The sequence below is a fragment of the Frankliniella occidentalis genome, unplaced genomic scaffold (genome assembly GCF_000697945.3).
Source record: "Frankliniella occidentalis isolate FOCC.00 unplaced genomic scaffold, Focc_3.1 Scaffold2, whole genome shotgun sequence".
NCBI lineage: Eukaryota > Metazoa > Arthropoda > Insecta > Thysanoptera > Thripidae > Frankliniella > Frankliniella occidentalis.
The window spans coordinates 640,770-656,939 of NW_026267132.1; the positions used below are offsets into that span (position 1 = coordinate 640,770).

The 16,170-nt window shown below is 50.6% G+C and overlaps 3 protein-coding genes across 6 annotated transcripts in view; 1 reads left to right on the forward strand and 2 right to left on the reverse strand.

Moving 5' to 3' along the window:
* LOC113208146 (RNA-binding protein Musashi homolog Rbp6-like) overlaps window positions 1-16,170 on the reverse strand; it is a 234,202-nt gene that overhangs the window by 165,592 nt on the left and 52,440 nt on the right. Inside the window, exon 1 of one of the 3 annotated variants that reach the window (XM_052265526.1) lies at window positions 888-932. The exons of the other annotated variants lie outside the window; for them this stretch is intronic. The gene's annotated coding sequence lies outside the window, so the exon portion shown is untranslated. Of the gene's footprint in view, window positions 1-887; window positions 933-16,170 lie in introns of those variants that run through there. 3 annotated transcript variants of the gene reach the window in all.
* On the forward strand, window positions 1,007-10,544 carry LOC113213530 (gastrula zinc finger protein XlCGF57.1-like). Its single transcript, XM_052265586.1, has 2 exons — window positions 1,007-1,275; window positions 9,347-10,544. The coding sequence occupies exon 2, from the start codon at window positions 9,361-9,363 to the stop codon at window positions 10,297-10,299; it is 939 nt and encodes a 312-aa protein (XP_052121546.1). The 5' UTR covers window positions 1,007-1,275; window positions 9,347-9,360; the 3' UTR covers window positions 10,300-10,544.
* Window positions 1,305-16,170, reverse strand: part of LOC113213528 (homeobox protein OTX2-A-like) — a gene marked incomplete at its 5' end in the record, with an annotated part of 25,093 nt that continues 10,227 nt past the window's right edge. Inside the window, 4 exon segments of one of the 2 annotated variants that reach the window (XM_052265570.1) lie at window positions 1,305-3,393; window positions 3,508-3,799; window positions 3,892-4,181; window positions 8,392-8,716. In XM_052265570.1, coding sequence (XP_052121530.1) covers window positions 3,313-3,393; window positions 3,508-3,799; window positions 3,892-4,181; window positions 8,392-8,716 — 988 coding nt within the window. 2 annotated transcript variants of the gene reach the window in all.

Here is a 16,170-nt window from a genome sequence, read left to right on the forward strand (position 1 = left end):
GGGGGGGGGTTCGAAGCTCGGCGCTACCCCCGACCGCGCGCCGCAGAGGCGCTACCCCGCGCACGCCACCAAGAGCTGTGAGCGAAAGGCTTATTGCCCTGATTGCTGTAATATGTTTCACTTTAATTGGCCGGAATGAGCGCCAGTTTTAAATCTGCCGCCGTGCCGTGACGCTGGCGGCCGCCGCGGCGCGCTCGCACGCTACACACCCCAGCCCCAGGCCGGGAGCTGCTGCGGGGCGACCCGCTCCCCCACCGCCGCATTCCGTGCATGGGCGTATTTAGCTGCACAATTATTAATCACTTGCAATATGAATAGCGATATGAATGGGATGCGACAGGAGGGGCCTGGGGCGGGTTTCAATGGGAAGGGCCGGGGTCCTGCCGGGGCCCGGGGGGTGGGTCCGAGGTATGCGCGGCGTGGCCCCAGCCGTGGGGCGTCGGGGGCGAGAGGGCTAATGGTGCGCCTGCCTGCGCCCCACGTCCCGCACCCCGACATCGCAGATGCATCTCCCGACAATAGAGCATTGGCCGGGCACTGTACCCGGCGAGCGCAGAACTAGCCCCCCGGGGCCCAGCGGGCCCAGCCCCAACACTGCCGCCGCCCCCGCAGCCCCGTAGGGCCGTAGGGAGGGTGGCCCCAACAAGCGGCGCGCATTCAAGGGCCCGAATGAGGTTTACACCCACCGTGACTGGCTCAAGCACGCACGCTCACACGACCCTTGTTGGCCGTTGCCCCCCTCCTAACCTCCTAAACCCGTTAATGGGCGCAATTGGGTGACGACCACACTACTTGTGTAGCTGACATTGCACAGCCGATAACAGTTTCAGAGGAGGAGGGTGGCGGCGCCGAACGTGAGGAAATGGAATTGGCACGAAATCACTCACCTTCAGCTTCAAGAGGGAAATAGATGATCCAGTTCAGTGCGGTTGTTCTCGGGGTCGTCGCTGTGATTGTCTGTTTGCTTTCGTGTGTTGTGAGCAATGCCTTCCGAGGTGACCGCCAGGCGCTCTAGTGTCGCTGGTTGACGTTGACGAGTGAGTCGCGAGTCGCGCACAAACAAACTTACTTGAACCCGCAGGTTCTATTGTTGTTCTGAAATCGGTATTTTCTGTAGATTAGCTGTAAACCTCCACTATCCTCAGGACTTGCGTGACCGTCCGATTCAACGGAAGGGGTACAGCCGTGTGACAGTCGATATCCCACGTACCACTGCACAGTGGATGGAGTAGCGGCGAGGTCGGGTGTCTGTCGTGTCTCCATCACGTCCTTCAGGTAAGTGAATTGTGTCAGAACTCAGCATATTTGTTCAACGTTAACCAACGAGAAAACAGTACATTTTTATAATAATAAGACCAATACAATATATATCTACAACAAATATGTTCTGGCCATACCCGGGATAAAATGTTAACTGAGGCAGGGCTGAGGTCACATTGCTGTTACCTGGGTACATCTGAGTAAAAACGCGATTAGCTCGCAATTGCTGATTCAGCCATATTCAGCTCTAAAAATGCTGAGCTGGGGACCATTCCGAGCTAACAATTAAGTGATGACTTTGTGCACATGTTTTCAGTATTTGCCAGCATCGAATACAGGAGCTGAGATTTGGTGACAATAACTGACGTAGCCATTACCGCGTACTTTAGCTATACTCAGGCTTTGACATCTACCTGAATCTAACTGACAACACGCTCTCAGTATTTGTCACTTATTCTCGGTCCGCTGCCCACTACTGACGAATACCGATAACACGTCCAGACATTCTTCAGCTAATTGTCAGATGAAAACACTCTTCGGCTCAGTTAAACGAAGAGCTGAAAATTACTGGAAAAAGCAGAATCAGCAAATCTCGGCAATGTGTGCGTCGACTCAGCTTTGGTCGCGCTCTGCCTCAGGTACAATATTCTCTCGATTCGATAACTGAAGAGACGAAGCCGATTCGCGACCAAAGCTGAGTCGACGCACACATTGCCGAGATTTGCTGATTCTGCTTTTTCCAGTAATTTTCAGCTCTTCGTTTAACTGAGCCGAAGAGTGTTTTCATCTGACAATTAGCTGACGAATGTCTGGGCGTGTTATCGGTATTCGTCAGTAGTGGGCAGCGGGCCGAGAATAAGTGACAAATACTGAGAGCGTGTTGTCAGTTAGATTCAGGTAGATGTCAAAGCCTGAGTATAGCTAAAGTACGCGGTAATGGCTACGTCAGTTATTGTCACCAAATCTCAGCTCCTGTATTCGATGCTGGCAAATACTGAAAACATGTGCACAAAGTCATCACTTAATTGTTAGCTCGGAATGGTCCCCAGCTCAGCATTTTTAGAGCTGAATATGGCTGAATCAGCAATTGCGAGCTAATCGCGTTTTTACTCAGATGTACCCAGGTAACAGCAATGTGACCTCAGCCCTGCCTCAGTTAACATTTTATCCCGGGTACATAGTTTTACGATTTTAAACATTTTGAAAAAAACATCTGAAGAACAGAACAAATATGGCAATTTAACAAGTTATATTTAATGAGAAGCAAACTTACCTACCAATATAATGTCTAATTGTGTGATACGTCCCTTTACAAAAATTGCCTCTTACAAGGTAAAATCACATTGTAAAACTTGTGTTGAAATGTCTGAAAATAATTTATGTGATAAATATTTACATAATCTTAGTTTTAAATGTATCTATGCTAGAACGAAGAACCAACAGATATGTGATACAAAATGACAAATATGTCATCTTGTGTTCCGAGAAATTGAATGACTATCAGCTTACATGTCCCTCCAAAGGCAAAATAACGGAGCATCAACTTAAATGTACATACTACATGACTTTGCTTATCTAGTTTTTCTCACACTGTTGGTAAGTTTGGAAATGTAGACAGTGACATATAGAGTCAAAATTGACTAGGCCAAAGGAAACACAGCAACGAAACAATGATTGATGGCTGAAAGAAGATGAGTTGATAGAATAGTTAGACCTGAAGTTTAACTTGGTAATCACAAAAATGAGCGGATATGATATTGTCATAATGCATGTATGATCTAAGTCAAATTCTTGCATTATACTTTACATTTTTGAACAAATCAGAAGCCATTTGTGACAAACGGTAACAGCAATCATTATTACGTTATTGTTTTCACAATCTGAATAAGGTATTTTGTTTTATTTTTGTGCATTCTTCATTACTTAAGATGAGAGACATATTAGCCTTCCTGTGACTATCATGGGGTAACTGAGGTTTAGCCTCCACTTCGAAAGATTAAAAGAGACCTCATTTCACTGTATCTTACTAATAATTTAAAAAAAAATTTGACTTTACTTTCTCTCCCAGCTGCTTGAGTTGTAGAACCATGTTGGATCCTCACGCTTTGGCCAAACAGAATCCAAATTGTTGTCCTGAAAAAATCACAAAGTTTTTGTTAGATAAGTCAGTGTAATTGAGTTAAATTGTACTCATAACAAACAACTCAAAGAGTAACAATGAAGTTAAGTTTTCATTTGCAATTTGACCTGTACAACGTTGAGCTGTGCAGCACCCGGGCCCAGGTAATCCATATTTGAATAGTAGTACCCCTGCCCCCAGGAAGGTTGGCCCCCGCCGCCGGTACCCCCGCCGCCGCCGGGGGTGCTGCCGGCCCCCGCGCCGCCCCCCGTCCCGGACGCCGCTGAGCCCGGGGGCGGCACGGGCGGCGCAGGCACGCTGGTCGGAGGGTAGTTTCTAGACTCCAGACACCCGTCGATGGCCGCTGGACTCCAGATGGACGAGGCTCCGTAGGGCGAGTTGATGGTCGGCGGGTTGGGGCTGCTGGAGCAGAGAGGCGGGCGGTCAGCCTGGGTGTTAGGCACCCCACCCTACGCGCGGGGCAGCCGGCTGCCTACGTCCCCGGCGCTCACCTGTTCCCGATGATGGGCTTGAGGTATGGCGAGTCCCTCTGGCCCGTCGAGGACACGGAGGTCGTCCCGTTCAGACTCGGCTTGCAGCCCGTCGACCCCGGGAGCGCGCCGGGGAGGCCGCCACCGCCACCGCTGGTCAGCGGGTGCGAGGACGGCGTCGACGACGAGGGCGTCTTCTTGGAGGCGCCGCCGCCGACCGAGGACGACGACGACCGCTTCGAGTCCCCGCCACTGTGCTGATGCTGCTTCTGCTGCTGCCGACACTTGGCGCGACGGTTCTTGAACCAGACCTGGAGCACAAGAACGAGTCTGTAAAGCAGCATGGCGGCCTGGGTCGGGGGGCACTGTGTAGCGGTCCGCACTATACTCCGCGCTGGTGGGCGAGGGGTAACGACGGGCTGGGGCGCCTTCGCTGAGGGCGGGGGGTATAGCCGCCCAGGGTGCGCTGAAGTCGTGATCGAGCCTCGAACGCGCACGAGCCTTGCCCTGTACTCTCTCGTTCTCCTGTTTCGATCCATAGGTATTTTCTGTTTAATTTAATACCTAACGTAAAATTTGGGTTTTTAACGAAAAAAATACTATAAATCAAGTGAAGCCACATTCATTGAATACACCCTTTCATTTTTTGACCGTATTTGGTTTGACGTGTTATGACAAGTGCACTGTTTGTTGTAAACCCTCCCTAGAGCAGCTGGTTAGATATAAAAGAGTTGACATTCTAGCCACGTTCTAGCGACGCGTCCAGGTTGATGACCTCGGCTCCCCCCTTTAAAACAAGAAGCCGGACCGAGCAGTGCGGCGTATCGTATGACTGCAACGCGATGACCCCCTCCCCCACCCCCCTACCCTGCCCGTGGAGCGCGTGTGCACGCTGCTCGAAAAAATAAAAAGAAGCAGGCACTTCTGCACTGCGTGCGGGCCTTGATAATATGGCACATAGTTTGCCCCAGCCGGCAGGAGCACGCCAGATAACTGGGCTTACAACTATGATCCTGCAAGGTGCGCCCACAGGGCGTACGCAGAGAGGGGGTTAGGGATGATGTCGAGAGGGGGGTAGTCGTCCATCACAAGCCAGCCTATTGATCCTCCCCGCCCCCCTTTCCCACCGGGCGGGCTTGCGGCCGAAACGCCGAGCAGTTGACCCGACGCGGATAGAATTCTGCCCCCACCCCCTCGCTCCTATTGCACTCCCGCCCGCCCCAGGTTGCGAGCTCGTCTGACTACCGGGGGGCGGCTGGTGGGTGGCGTTGGGCCCAGCATCCGCCCTTCCGTCTCGGAAATGGCGCCCGGCTGCCTCTTGCTGCGGTGAGGACGCACGGGGGGAAGTCCCCGCCAGCCCGCTCTAATGAGGGATTCTTTTCATTCGCAGGAGGGCCGAGCTGTTTCGTTTTCCTTCTCTCTGCCCGAGCCATGTTCGCAAAAACGAATTAATACACGAGTCTTACTATTAAATAGTCTTTAAAGCCGAAGAACCGAATTAGTTGACTTATTTCCAAACTGAGATTTGTTAAGTGGCCGGTAATCCTCCAGGATATTTCTCGGACAAGGGGCTGTCCTTATTTTATAGTTCATGGGTTATTATGATCGAATGGAAAATTGGATAAATCGACTGAAACCCACTCGCCATAAGACGAATGTGCTGTTCATGTTGCGAATTTCTTTATATATCAGGAATAATTTCGGAATCAGTACGTTATATATGTCGCCAAAACTACTATACTATAAACGACGATAAACGAGCGATTTACATTGATGTCGCTCCAGGAATCATGAAATTTGGATATAAAAGGGGGCACCATCAGTGGCTCCTTCAGAAAACAACAAACCAGCTGCCCGCGTAGAATGCCCTTCCCTGCCACGCCACGCCCTGTCCCTGTCCCTCGCACACGACTCCACCATGTTGGCGGGAGACTTCTCTTGGTTCCCCCGGGGGCGGACTTCAGGAAAACTTTTTGCTCCACCGCTTTGGCGCTCCAAACTTTTCCCCGCGAGAAGGGAGGGGGCAAGGGGGGGGGGGCTTGAAAAGTGGTAAAATGGAGTCGGGAACAAGTTGTTGAGAATCCGTCGGCGTGCAGTACAGCGTGCTGCAAGGAAATGGCAATAGTACGACTAGAACCGCGTAAGAACACATTTTCTTGTTTTCGCGCCCACACAGAGCACATCCGTGCGGGGTACATTTTTTTTGTTTTTGTTTTCACCAATGTCGTCTGCTTCAATGCTTTGCTCCCCCCTCTCGCAGGTCCGAGTGGACCCAGGTCGATATTCGAAAGCGGTGTAGTGGATGGGGCGGGAGGGCTGGAGGAAGTGGGAACTGGTGAGAGGTAGAGAGAGGAGAGGGAGAGGGGAGGGGTGAGAGGGGGGATGGAGCGGGAGCAAGTTCCGATAGTACTGCGAGAGGTACAAGAGCAGGCAAATCCTCAAGAGATGTAGCAAGGGGAGGAACCGGGTGGGGAAGTGGGGGGGGGGGGACCTCATTAGCGAACAACAGAGAGAAGGGATGAGTGCGCGGCGTAGACAGGCGGGCAGTCGGACAGACAGACAGACAGACGGATAGATAGACAGACAGACGCTGCCGCTGCATGGCTTTAGGGCGCAGCTGTCTCGGGGATTGTTCTTTGAACTCGCGACGCACAACAACAGTTGATGCTACTTCTATTTTGTTGCTCTAGAAAACGGGTGCAACTCGGGGGAGTGTAGGGAGGGAAAAGCAGCGATACTAAAAGATAGGAGAGAGAGAGAGAGAGAGAGAGAGAGAGAGAGAGAGAGAGAGAGAGAGAGAGAGAAGGGGAGCGCATAAAAAGAGGGTGTGCTTGGGTGGAGAAAAGGAGAGAAAAGAAGAATGACTTTTGGCCTCGCTACAATGACTCCATGCCTGGCCAATGGGGTCTCAGTATGCGCTCGCACGCACGCCGGTACACTGCGGAAAACAAGCCGACCCTTTCTCCGCTTGTATTTCTTATTACATGGCAGTAAGCTCATCAATCAAGTTACTCGATTCCGCTTCGGTAGGAAAAAATGTATACTTAACTTTTAAAAAGCGCTTTTATTCTAAATAATTAAAACTATTAGTGACTCTAATGGAGTCTTATTCCGACTTGAATTTTTTGGCTCATTCTTTACTTTAAAATTTAAAAAAAAGCAGTGCTGATTCAGCGCTGCGCTAAGCTTTGTGCTCGCTGATCAAATGTAATTGGCGGCCCATTCGCTTGAAACCGCGCTAAAGTGTCACTTCCTGCCAGCTGATGTGCGGGGCGTGGCGGGGCGTGGCGGGGCGCGGCCGGGACAAGGGGTGACGCACCCCTGTTTGCGCTTCTAAAATAAACAAAGTCAGTGTCCCCCCGGCGCGCTACCGTTCCTCCTCCCCAACGGTCTGCGGGAAGGAGTGATATGAGAAATTGCTGTGGGTATCAATCTGTCCCCGACGACACTGTGAAAAATAACATTAGAGAAACAATGTAAATTGTTTCTTTCACGATGACGCGATAATACTATGGCCAATTTTTAGTACAGGGGCGTCGTCATGGGTTTTTTCGCCACATCAAGAGGGGTTTCTTGTCATGTGACAAGAATCCATGACGACATCCATGTACTAAATATTGGCCATGGTATTGTCATCATCCTGACATTTATATTTTTTTCAGTGAAGACTGAAAGTTATTTTTGTTGGTTCCTCCAGTAGTTGTCTTGCTCCGCGGTGCCGTTTGCCCCTCCGCTGCCGCCAGAGGCTGCCGCGCGGTGCGCACAATGCAACTCCCCCGGGCGTGGTCACTGTTTACAACCCCCAATGCTCCTGTCATCGGCGCAGTCTCCACAAAGAGGCAAACTCCGCGCTCAGCGGTGTCATATTTGCCATATACTGGGGAGCCTTTATCGTCGAACATCGTATATGGAGACGTATCGTTATGTAGGGCGGGGAATGAATTATCGATCGTGCACGTACGTCACCTAACGTAACCTAACCTAGGAAAAAGTAAAAAGCGTTTTACAGAACTTGGCCTGCCGATAAGAAAACAACGGGGCTCCGCGGCTCCGATAATTAATTGAGGGGCGAGCTGAGGTGATTACGATTATGATAATGAGCGCGAGATTACCATAATAATCATCAGACAACAGCCTCCGCCGCGGCGCCGCAATTCGCGCCCGCACGTGTCGTAAAAAGCGAGGGAGGAGAAACAATAACAATATCATAAACGCCCCCGGACGCGCGCGGGGCTGGGCTGGGCAGTCCGCGATCTCTCTCTCTATCTCTCTTCTCCCCCCCCCCTCTTCCTCTCTCTCCTACCACCCTCTCCTGACACTCTCTCCCCTCCATCTATCCTCTCCCTTTCTCCTTTCTCTCTCCTCTCCCTCTCTGCTCTCCCTCTCTGCTCTCCCTCTCTGCTCTCCCTCCTTTCCTCTCCCCCTTTCCTCTCCATTTCTCCCCCTCACCCCAACTCTATCCTCTCATCTCTCCTTTCTCCCTCTCTCTCCCCCCTCTCTTTCTCTCTCTGCTCCACTCACCTGCACCCTGGACTCGGGCAGGTTGATCTTGAGCGCCACCTCCTCTCGCATGAAGATGTCCGGGTAGCGCGTCTTGCCGAACAGCGACTCGAGCACGTCGAGCTGGGCGCGCGTGAAGGTGGTGCGCTCGCGGCGCTGCTTGCGCGCGTTGGCGGCGCCCAGCAGCGAGCCCGACGAGAAGCCCATGGGGCTGTGGTGCAGCGAGTCCATGGCGGCGCCCATGGACAGGCCGACGTAGGGCGGCGACTTGAGGTAGGCGGCCATGGGCGGCGGGCCCGCGCCGCACGAGCCCCCGAACCCCAGCAGCTCGCCCTCGGGCCCGCACCTAGAAGCACACATGGACAGATGGACAGATAGATTGATTTCAGGGGTGGAAAGATGCGTCATCTACCCCCCCCCCCTCTCTCTCTCTCTCTCTCTCTCTCTCTCTCCCTCTTGTACGCCGGAAGCAGCAGCCCTCTGCTGACGGCCTGTCCACACCTTCCCTCACAATGGTACGCGACCCGTCACAATATCACAGAACGTCAGCACCACACACACACACACACACACACACACACACACACACACACACACACTCACACACACACACACACACACACAATAAATAGCGACACACGAGGTGACAACGACCCGCACAGATAGCTGAGCAGGGCGAGCCGGCCAGACAGTGTGTTTGTGGACGGCAGCAGAAATATCAAATATTGGCGTGCAAATTAACGACTGGCTCCCCCTCTGCTGCTATGTGTGAGTGAAAAAAGGAGGGCAGGGGGTCGTTCTCCTTCTCGCCGTGTCCACTGTCCAGTCCACGACGACTTAGGAGGGGGGATTGAGTTGTTTCCCGCAGTCTGCGCAACACGCCACGAAGTGTCCACCCTACCCACCTCCACCTTCAAATATTAATCTTACGTATAAAATATGTCTAATGTATTCTTTGTTCCCTCTCATGTTTCAGGAATAAACTTCGCCATGGCAGAATTCAAGTGCACCGTCTGCCACAAACAGTTTCTTAAATCTGGTCCTCTGCGGTTGCATATGCGAATCCACACCGGAGAAAGACGATTTGAGTGCACGGTGTGCAACAAGCTATTTTCTCAACGTGGTAATCTGCAGACACATTTACGAATCCACACCGGAGAGAAACCATTCGAGTGCACGGTGTGCCAAAAGGTGTTCTCCCACGCTTGCAATCTGCGCACCCACCTAGGAATCCACACCGGAGAGAGATCATTTGAGTGCACTGTGTGCCACAGGATATTCCCCAGCAGTAGTGCTCTGCGCACCCATCTACGAACTCATACCGGAGAGAAGCCATTTGAGTGCAGTGTGTGCCACAAAATGTTCTCCCAGGATGCCAATCTGCGCAATCATCTACGAACCCACACCGGAGAGAAACCATTTAAGTGCACGGTGTGCAACAAGCTCTTTTCGCACCGTGGTAATCTGCAGATTCATTTACGAATCCACACCGGAGAAAGATCATTTGAGTGCACTGTGTGCCACAGGATGTTCCCCAGCAGTAGTGTTCTGCGCACCCATCTACGAACTCATACCGGAGAGAAGCCATTTGAGTGCAGTGTGTGCCACAAAATGTTCTCCCAGGATGCCCATCTGCGCACGCATCTACGAATCCACACCGAAGAGAAACCATTTGAGTGCACGGTGTGCAACAAGCTATTTTCTCAGCGTGGTAATCTACAGACACATTTACGAACCCACACTCGAGAGAAACCATTTGAATGCACGGTATGCCACAGGATGTTCTCCCAGGATGCCCATATGCGTATGCATCTACGAACCCACACCGGAGAGAAACCATTTGAGTGCATGGTGTGCAACAAGCCATTTTCTCGTCGTGGTCATCTGCAGAGACATTCACAAATCCACACCGGAGAGAAACCACTTTAGTACACGGTGTGCAAGAATTAGCTTGGCATTCTGAAGACACACCTAAGACCGGCGAGAGAAAGAGTGCCCAAAGAAATTTTCCCAAGCTAGTCTTAAGAGGTATTTGCGAAACCAAACTTTGTCACTTTATGATGTCGTGCAGTAGTATTCTTATGACGAATCAATTGTTAAAATCTGACTCAATTGTAGCAAACTTGTGAGCTTTTCTCTTTACCCTAATAATAATGACAGAAATAATGTTGAAAGTTTGTCGCACGTTTCGATTATTTTATGGAGGGATTTAAATGGCGCAGACTCCATGTGAGCTATAAACGTTTATCCTGGTGCAGCAGAAGAGAAGACGCTGCTGTGACGCGGGGAGATGACGGCGTGACAACCAGCGGCACAAAAGGAGTTGCACAACACAACACGATTGGCCGGGGGTGCGACGGGGCGCGCTCGATAATGAGTTGGACGGCCCATTGCGACCTATGCTTTTGTGGGCCGGCGGATTAACGCGGAGGGGCGTATGTGCGGGGGGGGAGATCGAATCCATAACTAAGAAAAAGTAAAATATCTCGACGAAAAAGATAAAATGACCCACGGCGGCGGTTACTCTATATATTTGACCTTTTTGTTTTGTGAAGGCTCAAAGGGAATTCAATGAGAGTGTACTCTAACATTTGCCTACTAGCTATACTTAGGATTTGTGCTGTTGTATATATTATCAAGGCATTATTTAGTATTACTCAACTTCTTTCAAGTATCACTGACTAAACATTTTTCTAGTAACTTACCGTAATTCAAATTCTATAAGAAAACGTTTAGTAATTCTAGGCAAAATGTGAGTAATGCTCAACAATTTCTTGATGATATACAACAGCACCAAACTCTAGTTAGTTCCTTAGGCAAATTTTCTAGTAAAAAGTGTACAGTGGACGTACTACGTATAGAAACGATGCGTCCGCACGGATGAAATATGCAAGAGTAACAGAATACAGTCCGCAGGCTCCGCAGGTCCGGCCGCGCGCCACTTTTCCCCCTGATTACTCGCCGTAATAGGTTCCATTGTGGTCGAGTCTCTCGGGAGGCCAGCCGGGGGCCAGCGCCGCGCAGTCTGCTGCAGTGCAACACGCTGACAGGTGTGTAGTGGCGCACATGAACGCAAAACACTTTCAAAATTAATCACAAACGTGTGCGTGGCAGACAAACATGTCACACACAAAAGAGCAAGTATGAACAAGCATGCGTGAGTGAAATTTTTCGTATCGCCCATGAAGGGTAAGCACACACTTCTTTGTGTGTGTTTCAAGTACACTCTTCCTTGTGTAGGTTATGTATGATGTTGGGTTTGTCTTATTGTAAAATATTCTAAAATACTTTGCAAAATCTTGAAATTCTCTGAAAACCCGAATCGTTTGGATCGAAAGAAAATTTCGGAGAAGGGGTAGTCACAAGCGCACCGCTGTTCCGGATCTCTAAGGTCGTTGTTGTGATCGTCATCCCGGAAATTGATCTCAGTCCGGGACTGGCAATGTAATAATCCGGCCCGTCGGGCTTCGCAATCACAGAAATGGTGTAGTCGCCGTCATTGCTTTGACATGAATAGCAACATTGTGGCAGCGGGGCGTGGCGGGGCGTGGCGTGGGCCGGGATAGGTTTGTTGTGGGGGTGGGCCGGGGCGTGGCGGGGCGGGGCGCGGAGGCTGCACCGTTCCCCTCGGACAGCCTGCCTCCCCTTTTGTGTAAGATTACAATGCGGGGTAACCAATATGATAATTGATATTTCATTAGGTTCCTCCCTGCGCGCGCGGCCTCTGGGGAGGGAGGGGGGGGGGGGGGAGGGCTGGTATCTCGCTGAGGTTTCCCGAATCATGTGTCACTCGAGCGACATCCCTTTGATTTGGCGGGGTAATCGCATGCAAGCTGTTCCACATTGCGCGAGTAGATCGCCTTTGTTGGACGCAGCGCCGCCGCTTCTAGAGGGGTGGTCTTGTTCTAGGAAAGGAAAGAGGCGACCATGTGGGGTCAACCCGAAACCGTCTCGAGTTGGGGCTGCTGCTGCTAGCCAGGCGTGGTGTGGTGTCCGTATCGGTGACGGACAGGCCACACGGCCACACCGCAGGTGCTAACGAGGTTGTCTGCACCACGCCACGCCCCGCCACGCCCCGCCACGCCCCGCGCTTCATTCATACGTCCCATTCAAACGGCTGACTCAATTCCTGGGCGCTGTCAGCAGTGTTGGCCCCCCAAATTCAGAAAATTACATTCCAGAGGAGTGATCGGTGGGTGGTGATGTCTTTGGTTGTACCTGGCTGTGTGCAGCAGGCCCGGCCAGCACCACCGCCTGGTGATGTGCTCGATTCTACGTCTCGTATACCGTTTTATTCAGCTTTCGTCATTTTCATTTTTTATTTTTTTTTGTGATGAGTTGTTTCCCCGTTGGTTTCGTAAAAGATTTTTAACAGAACGGGGGCGGGACAATGCACCGTTTGCACCGTACGGGGCCCAGCTCAGTCAGTATAACTGGAGGGGAAGAAAACGAATGAGAAAGAAATGAAACACGGTGTATCGAGCTCGGGACCAGACCAACCCTGCTAAAAATAATTCGCCTTCTTAGGATCGGATAGACAGGGTGGGTGAACTGCGTCGTCCTTTTTAGCCCGCCCTTCTGCTTTTAAAAAAGCATTAAAGCGGGCTTATGCAACCGCTCTCGTGTCCGTCCGTCCGTCCGTCCGTCCGTCCGTCCGTCTGTCCGTCGTCCGTGTAAGAGGAAGGAGATGAGCTAGAGGTCTGCAAATTTCAGGGTATCTTAGGGGTCACTCCTGGACAACGAAACGCCTGGTGCAAATCCTGGCAACCACCCCTAAGGGGGTGAAAGGGGGTAACAAAGAAATAGGGGTTGGTCCAAAAAGTAGAAAATCAAATATTTTTTTATGGTCTCCTAAGGGGTAACTCGTGAAAGTAGAGCCCTTTGGGCGAAAATTTCGTCCGTTTGACCCTATCTTGCACCGTTTGGGCGCTAGAGTGCTTATTTCGACGAAATACGGCGAAAATGACCGCGTTGCTTATAAAGACGTACAAGGAGGCGTCCAATCGTAAAATGTCAGAGGAAGTACCCCCCCAAAACAACACATTCTGCATCTGAAATTACCCTCGGATTTGCCGTATCTTTTACTGTTTCGGACCTAGAGGTAGATATATTGAAAACAATAGCAGAAAGTCAAGTTTTAAGACTGTTTGACAAACAATGTACAATCTAAAAACTGCGCGGGTTCACCTTTTTTATTTTTAAGCAAAGCAGAAGGGTGGGGTGTAGTCACGGTGTTGCCCCGTTACAGTCTCTTGTCATGTCCAGGGGGAAAATTTCTAGGGCCGCAGGCCCCTCGCCGGACGCTTTAGTTTACTCAAATATGCCAAGTGATTTACCGGTCACATTATTTATTTGATTATGCACTTCAGTAAATCGCGAGACTGAAATGGTCGGGCCGGAGGCCCGACCATCGCCGCCGGCAGGCCAAGCAGGCCCGGCCCCTGCCGAACGGAGTTGCCGGTGGAGCGAAGCGGAGCTGGCAACTCCGTTTGGCGGAAGGGCGGGCCTGCTTGTTTTTCTGGTTACAGAGTCCTTGATCCAGAAGGTATGCAGGCGTGTTGCATACTACGGCACCATAGGCGCCAGAGTAAACCCCAGTATTAGGTATTTGGCAAGCAAGCCTGCAGGCCTGCATCCAGCCTACGATACAGTAGCCAGAAGAAAAGGATGGTGCAAATCACCCCCCCTGTATTCCGGGGGTGGAAAGATACAAGTTCTCTCCCCAAATACCGCACATACATGTCCGGCTGTTAAGAAAACCGCCAAATTTAAAAGTGTTAATCCAAATTATTTTTTGTCCTTTGCAAGATGCATCTCTGAGCGCATGTTGCAGGATGCAGTTATTAAATCCGAAAAATTTGCATCTTTGGCTGGACAAGACCCTGGTCATTTAGAGTGTACTTTCCTTCAATCAAAATTCAACAAACGACTGGATACTTTTAAAACGCGTGGGATGTCGGCGGGCTGCATACAAGGAGCCCACTCACCTGAGAGTAAGTTGACCTGGGATTGCCCTGGTCCTTTTCAGACACCGTGGAGCCGCCGAGGCCGGGGGGAAGGTGAGTGGGGGAGGGGGAGCCAGGCATGTGGTCTGCACTACTATTCCCTTTCGGAGGTTTGATCAGCTGGGCTCCCTTCTCCTTGACTGCACCTCGGACCTATCAGTGGAGGTAAGGAGGGGGAGAAGGGGGCGCCACAAAGTCTAAGACCGAAGAAGGCCGCAGAGAAATCTGGAAATCTGGGGGCGATTTTTGCACTGTCTGGTTCAACTCTTCTCCTCTAAATTCGTTTTCTACTTGATTTTTCCCCTTTAATAAAACTAGTATTTTTTCTGAAGCGACGCAAAGCGTTTCCTAAACGGCACGACGAGGCGAGGCGAGGACCGCAACCGGGATAGTGGACGGTCACCAGCGTCACGGCCCGGCCGGTCGTCAAATTGCTTTCCAAATCAAATTTATTGCGAGTTGATTAATCGAGCTGGAGCGATAAATATTTGAGAGGCGAACCGGCACTGCACCGCGCCGGGCGCGCTAGAGGAGACGGACTGACTTGTGGTTGTGGTAGCATAGTATTTTAACACCCAGAAGTCGACGGAATATTTGCCAGCGGCTGGTGCCTTCTGCATTTGTTTGTTGATGGAATAACCTGTCAAACGGCGTACCTATTGGCTGATCGTGATGATTTGAAAACTTCACCCAGAAGACCGTTTAGCCCAGAGAACCAAATTCAAAACCAACGAAATTGTAGCTCTAGAGCCCAAAATTTATTAGTGGCGATGAATTAATTTAGTCTAGCTGACTTAATTTGATTGGTGTGACCATATTTAGTTAAAAATGGGGTTACTAAACTTTAGTCGGTTTTAGGTACTGAATTTTGTTTCTTACAACCCTGATTTAGTCGTATCAACTAAATCGTTCTCTGGGTGTTATCATCGTTTGAAAAATATTTGTAAATGAGCAATAATAATAATGTATCGTAATCGTAATTTACGACTAACGATGCGATCGCGGTACTCCAAATGTGTTGTGGGGAAGGAGAATAAACAAAACGGTAGTCAGAAACGGGAGCAATATCCCCGTATGAGAAATTGCTGAGTGAAAAGCCATCAAACGCCAGTACAGATTCTACTACTCTTTATTTTTCTGACCTCCGTTCTTTTTCTTATTATTCCGCTTCAAGTCAAAGGAATCGTCTAGTGAGAGATTTGTAATCATTTACTAATATTTTCAGACGTAACTTTCCAACACTTTTTATTAAAAATTTCTCCCGTGACTCCTCGAAATATTTCTCACAATTCGATTTTGTGGTCGTGTAGTCGCGTGGCGACCGCGTCCTCGCGCTGTTTAGCACCAACTGGCGGCCAGGTCTGGTGGGCCCGGCCGCCAGACACGGCCCGTTTAGTTTATCTTCATTAGGGCCACCTGTAGTGCTGCACAAACACAGATAAGCGGAAGAAGCAATAGTGATCGGGCGAGTCGGACGGCCGAGACGGAAGAGGAGGTTTTGGGGCGGGAAATAAATGTAACAAACGTACCTGTTGCGGTGCGATACAGGAGTAATAATAACAGCGACAATAAGAAGAGAGGAATGAGGCCCTAAGAAGGAAAGGCTTATACGACGAAGGCGACACAAATCGGTCATAAAACAGCAGGGCGCTGCTACCGCGATACGTAGCCGACCTGCCGGCCGACGACGCACTTCAAAGAGGCGGGTCGAAAATCTCAAAATATGCCCTCGCATTAATCAACACAATTATCCCCGGGCGCTTAGGAGGCGCGCGCCACGCGCGGAATACCCCCC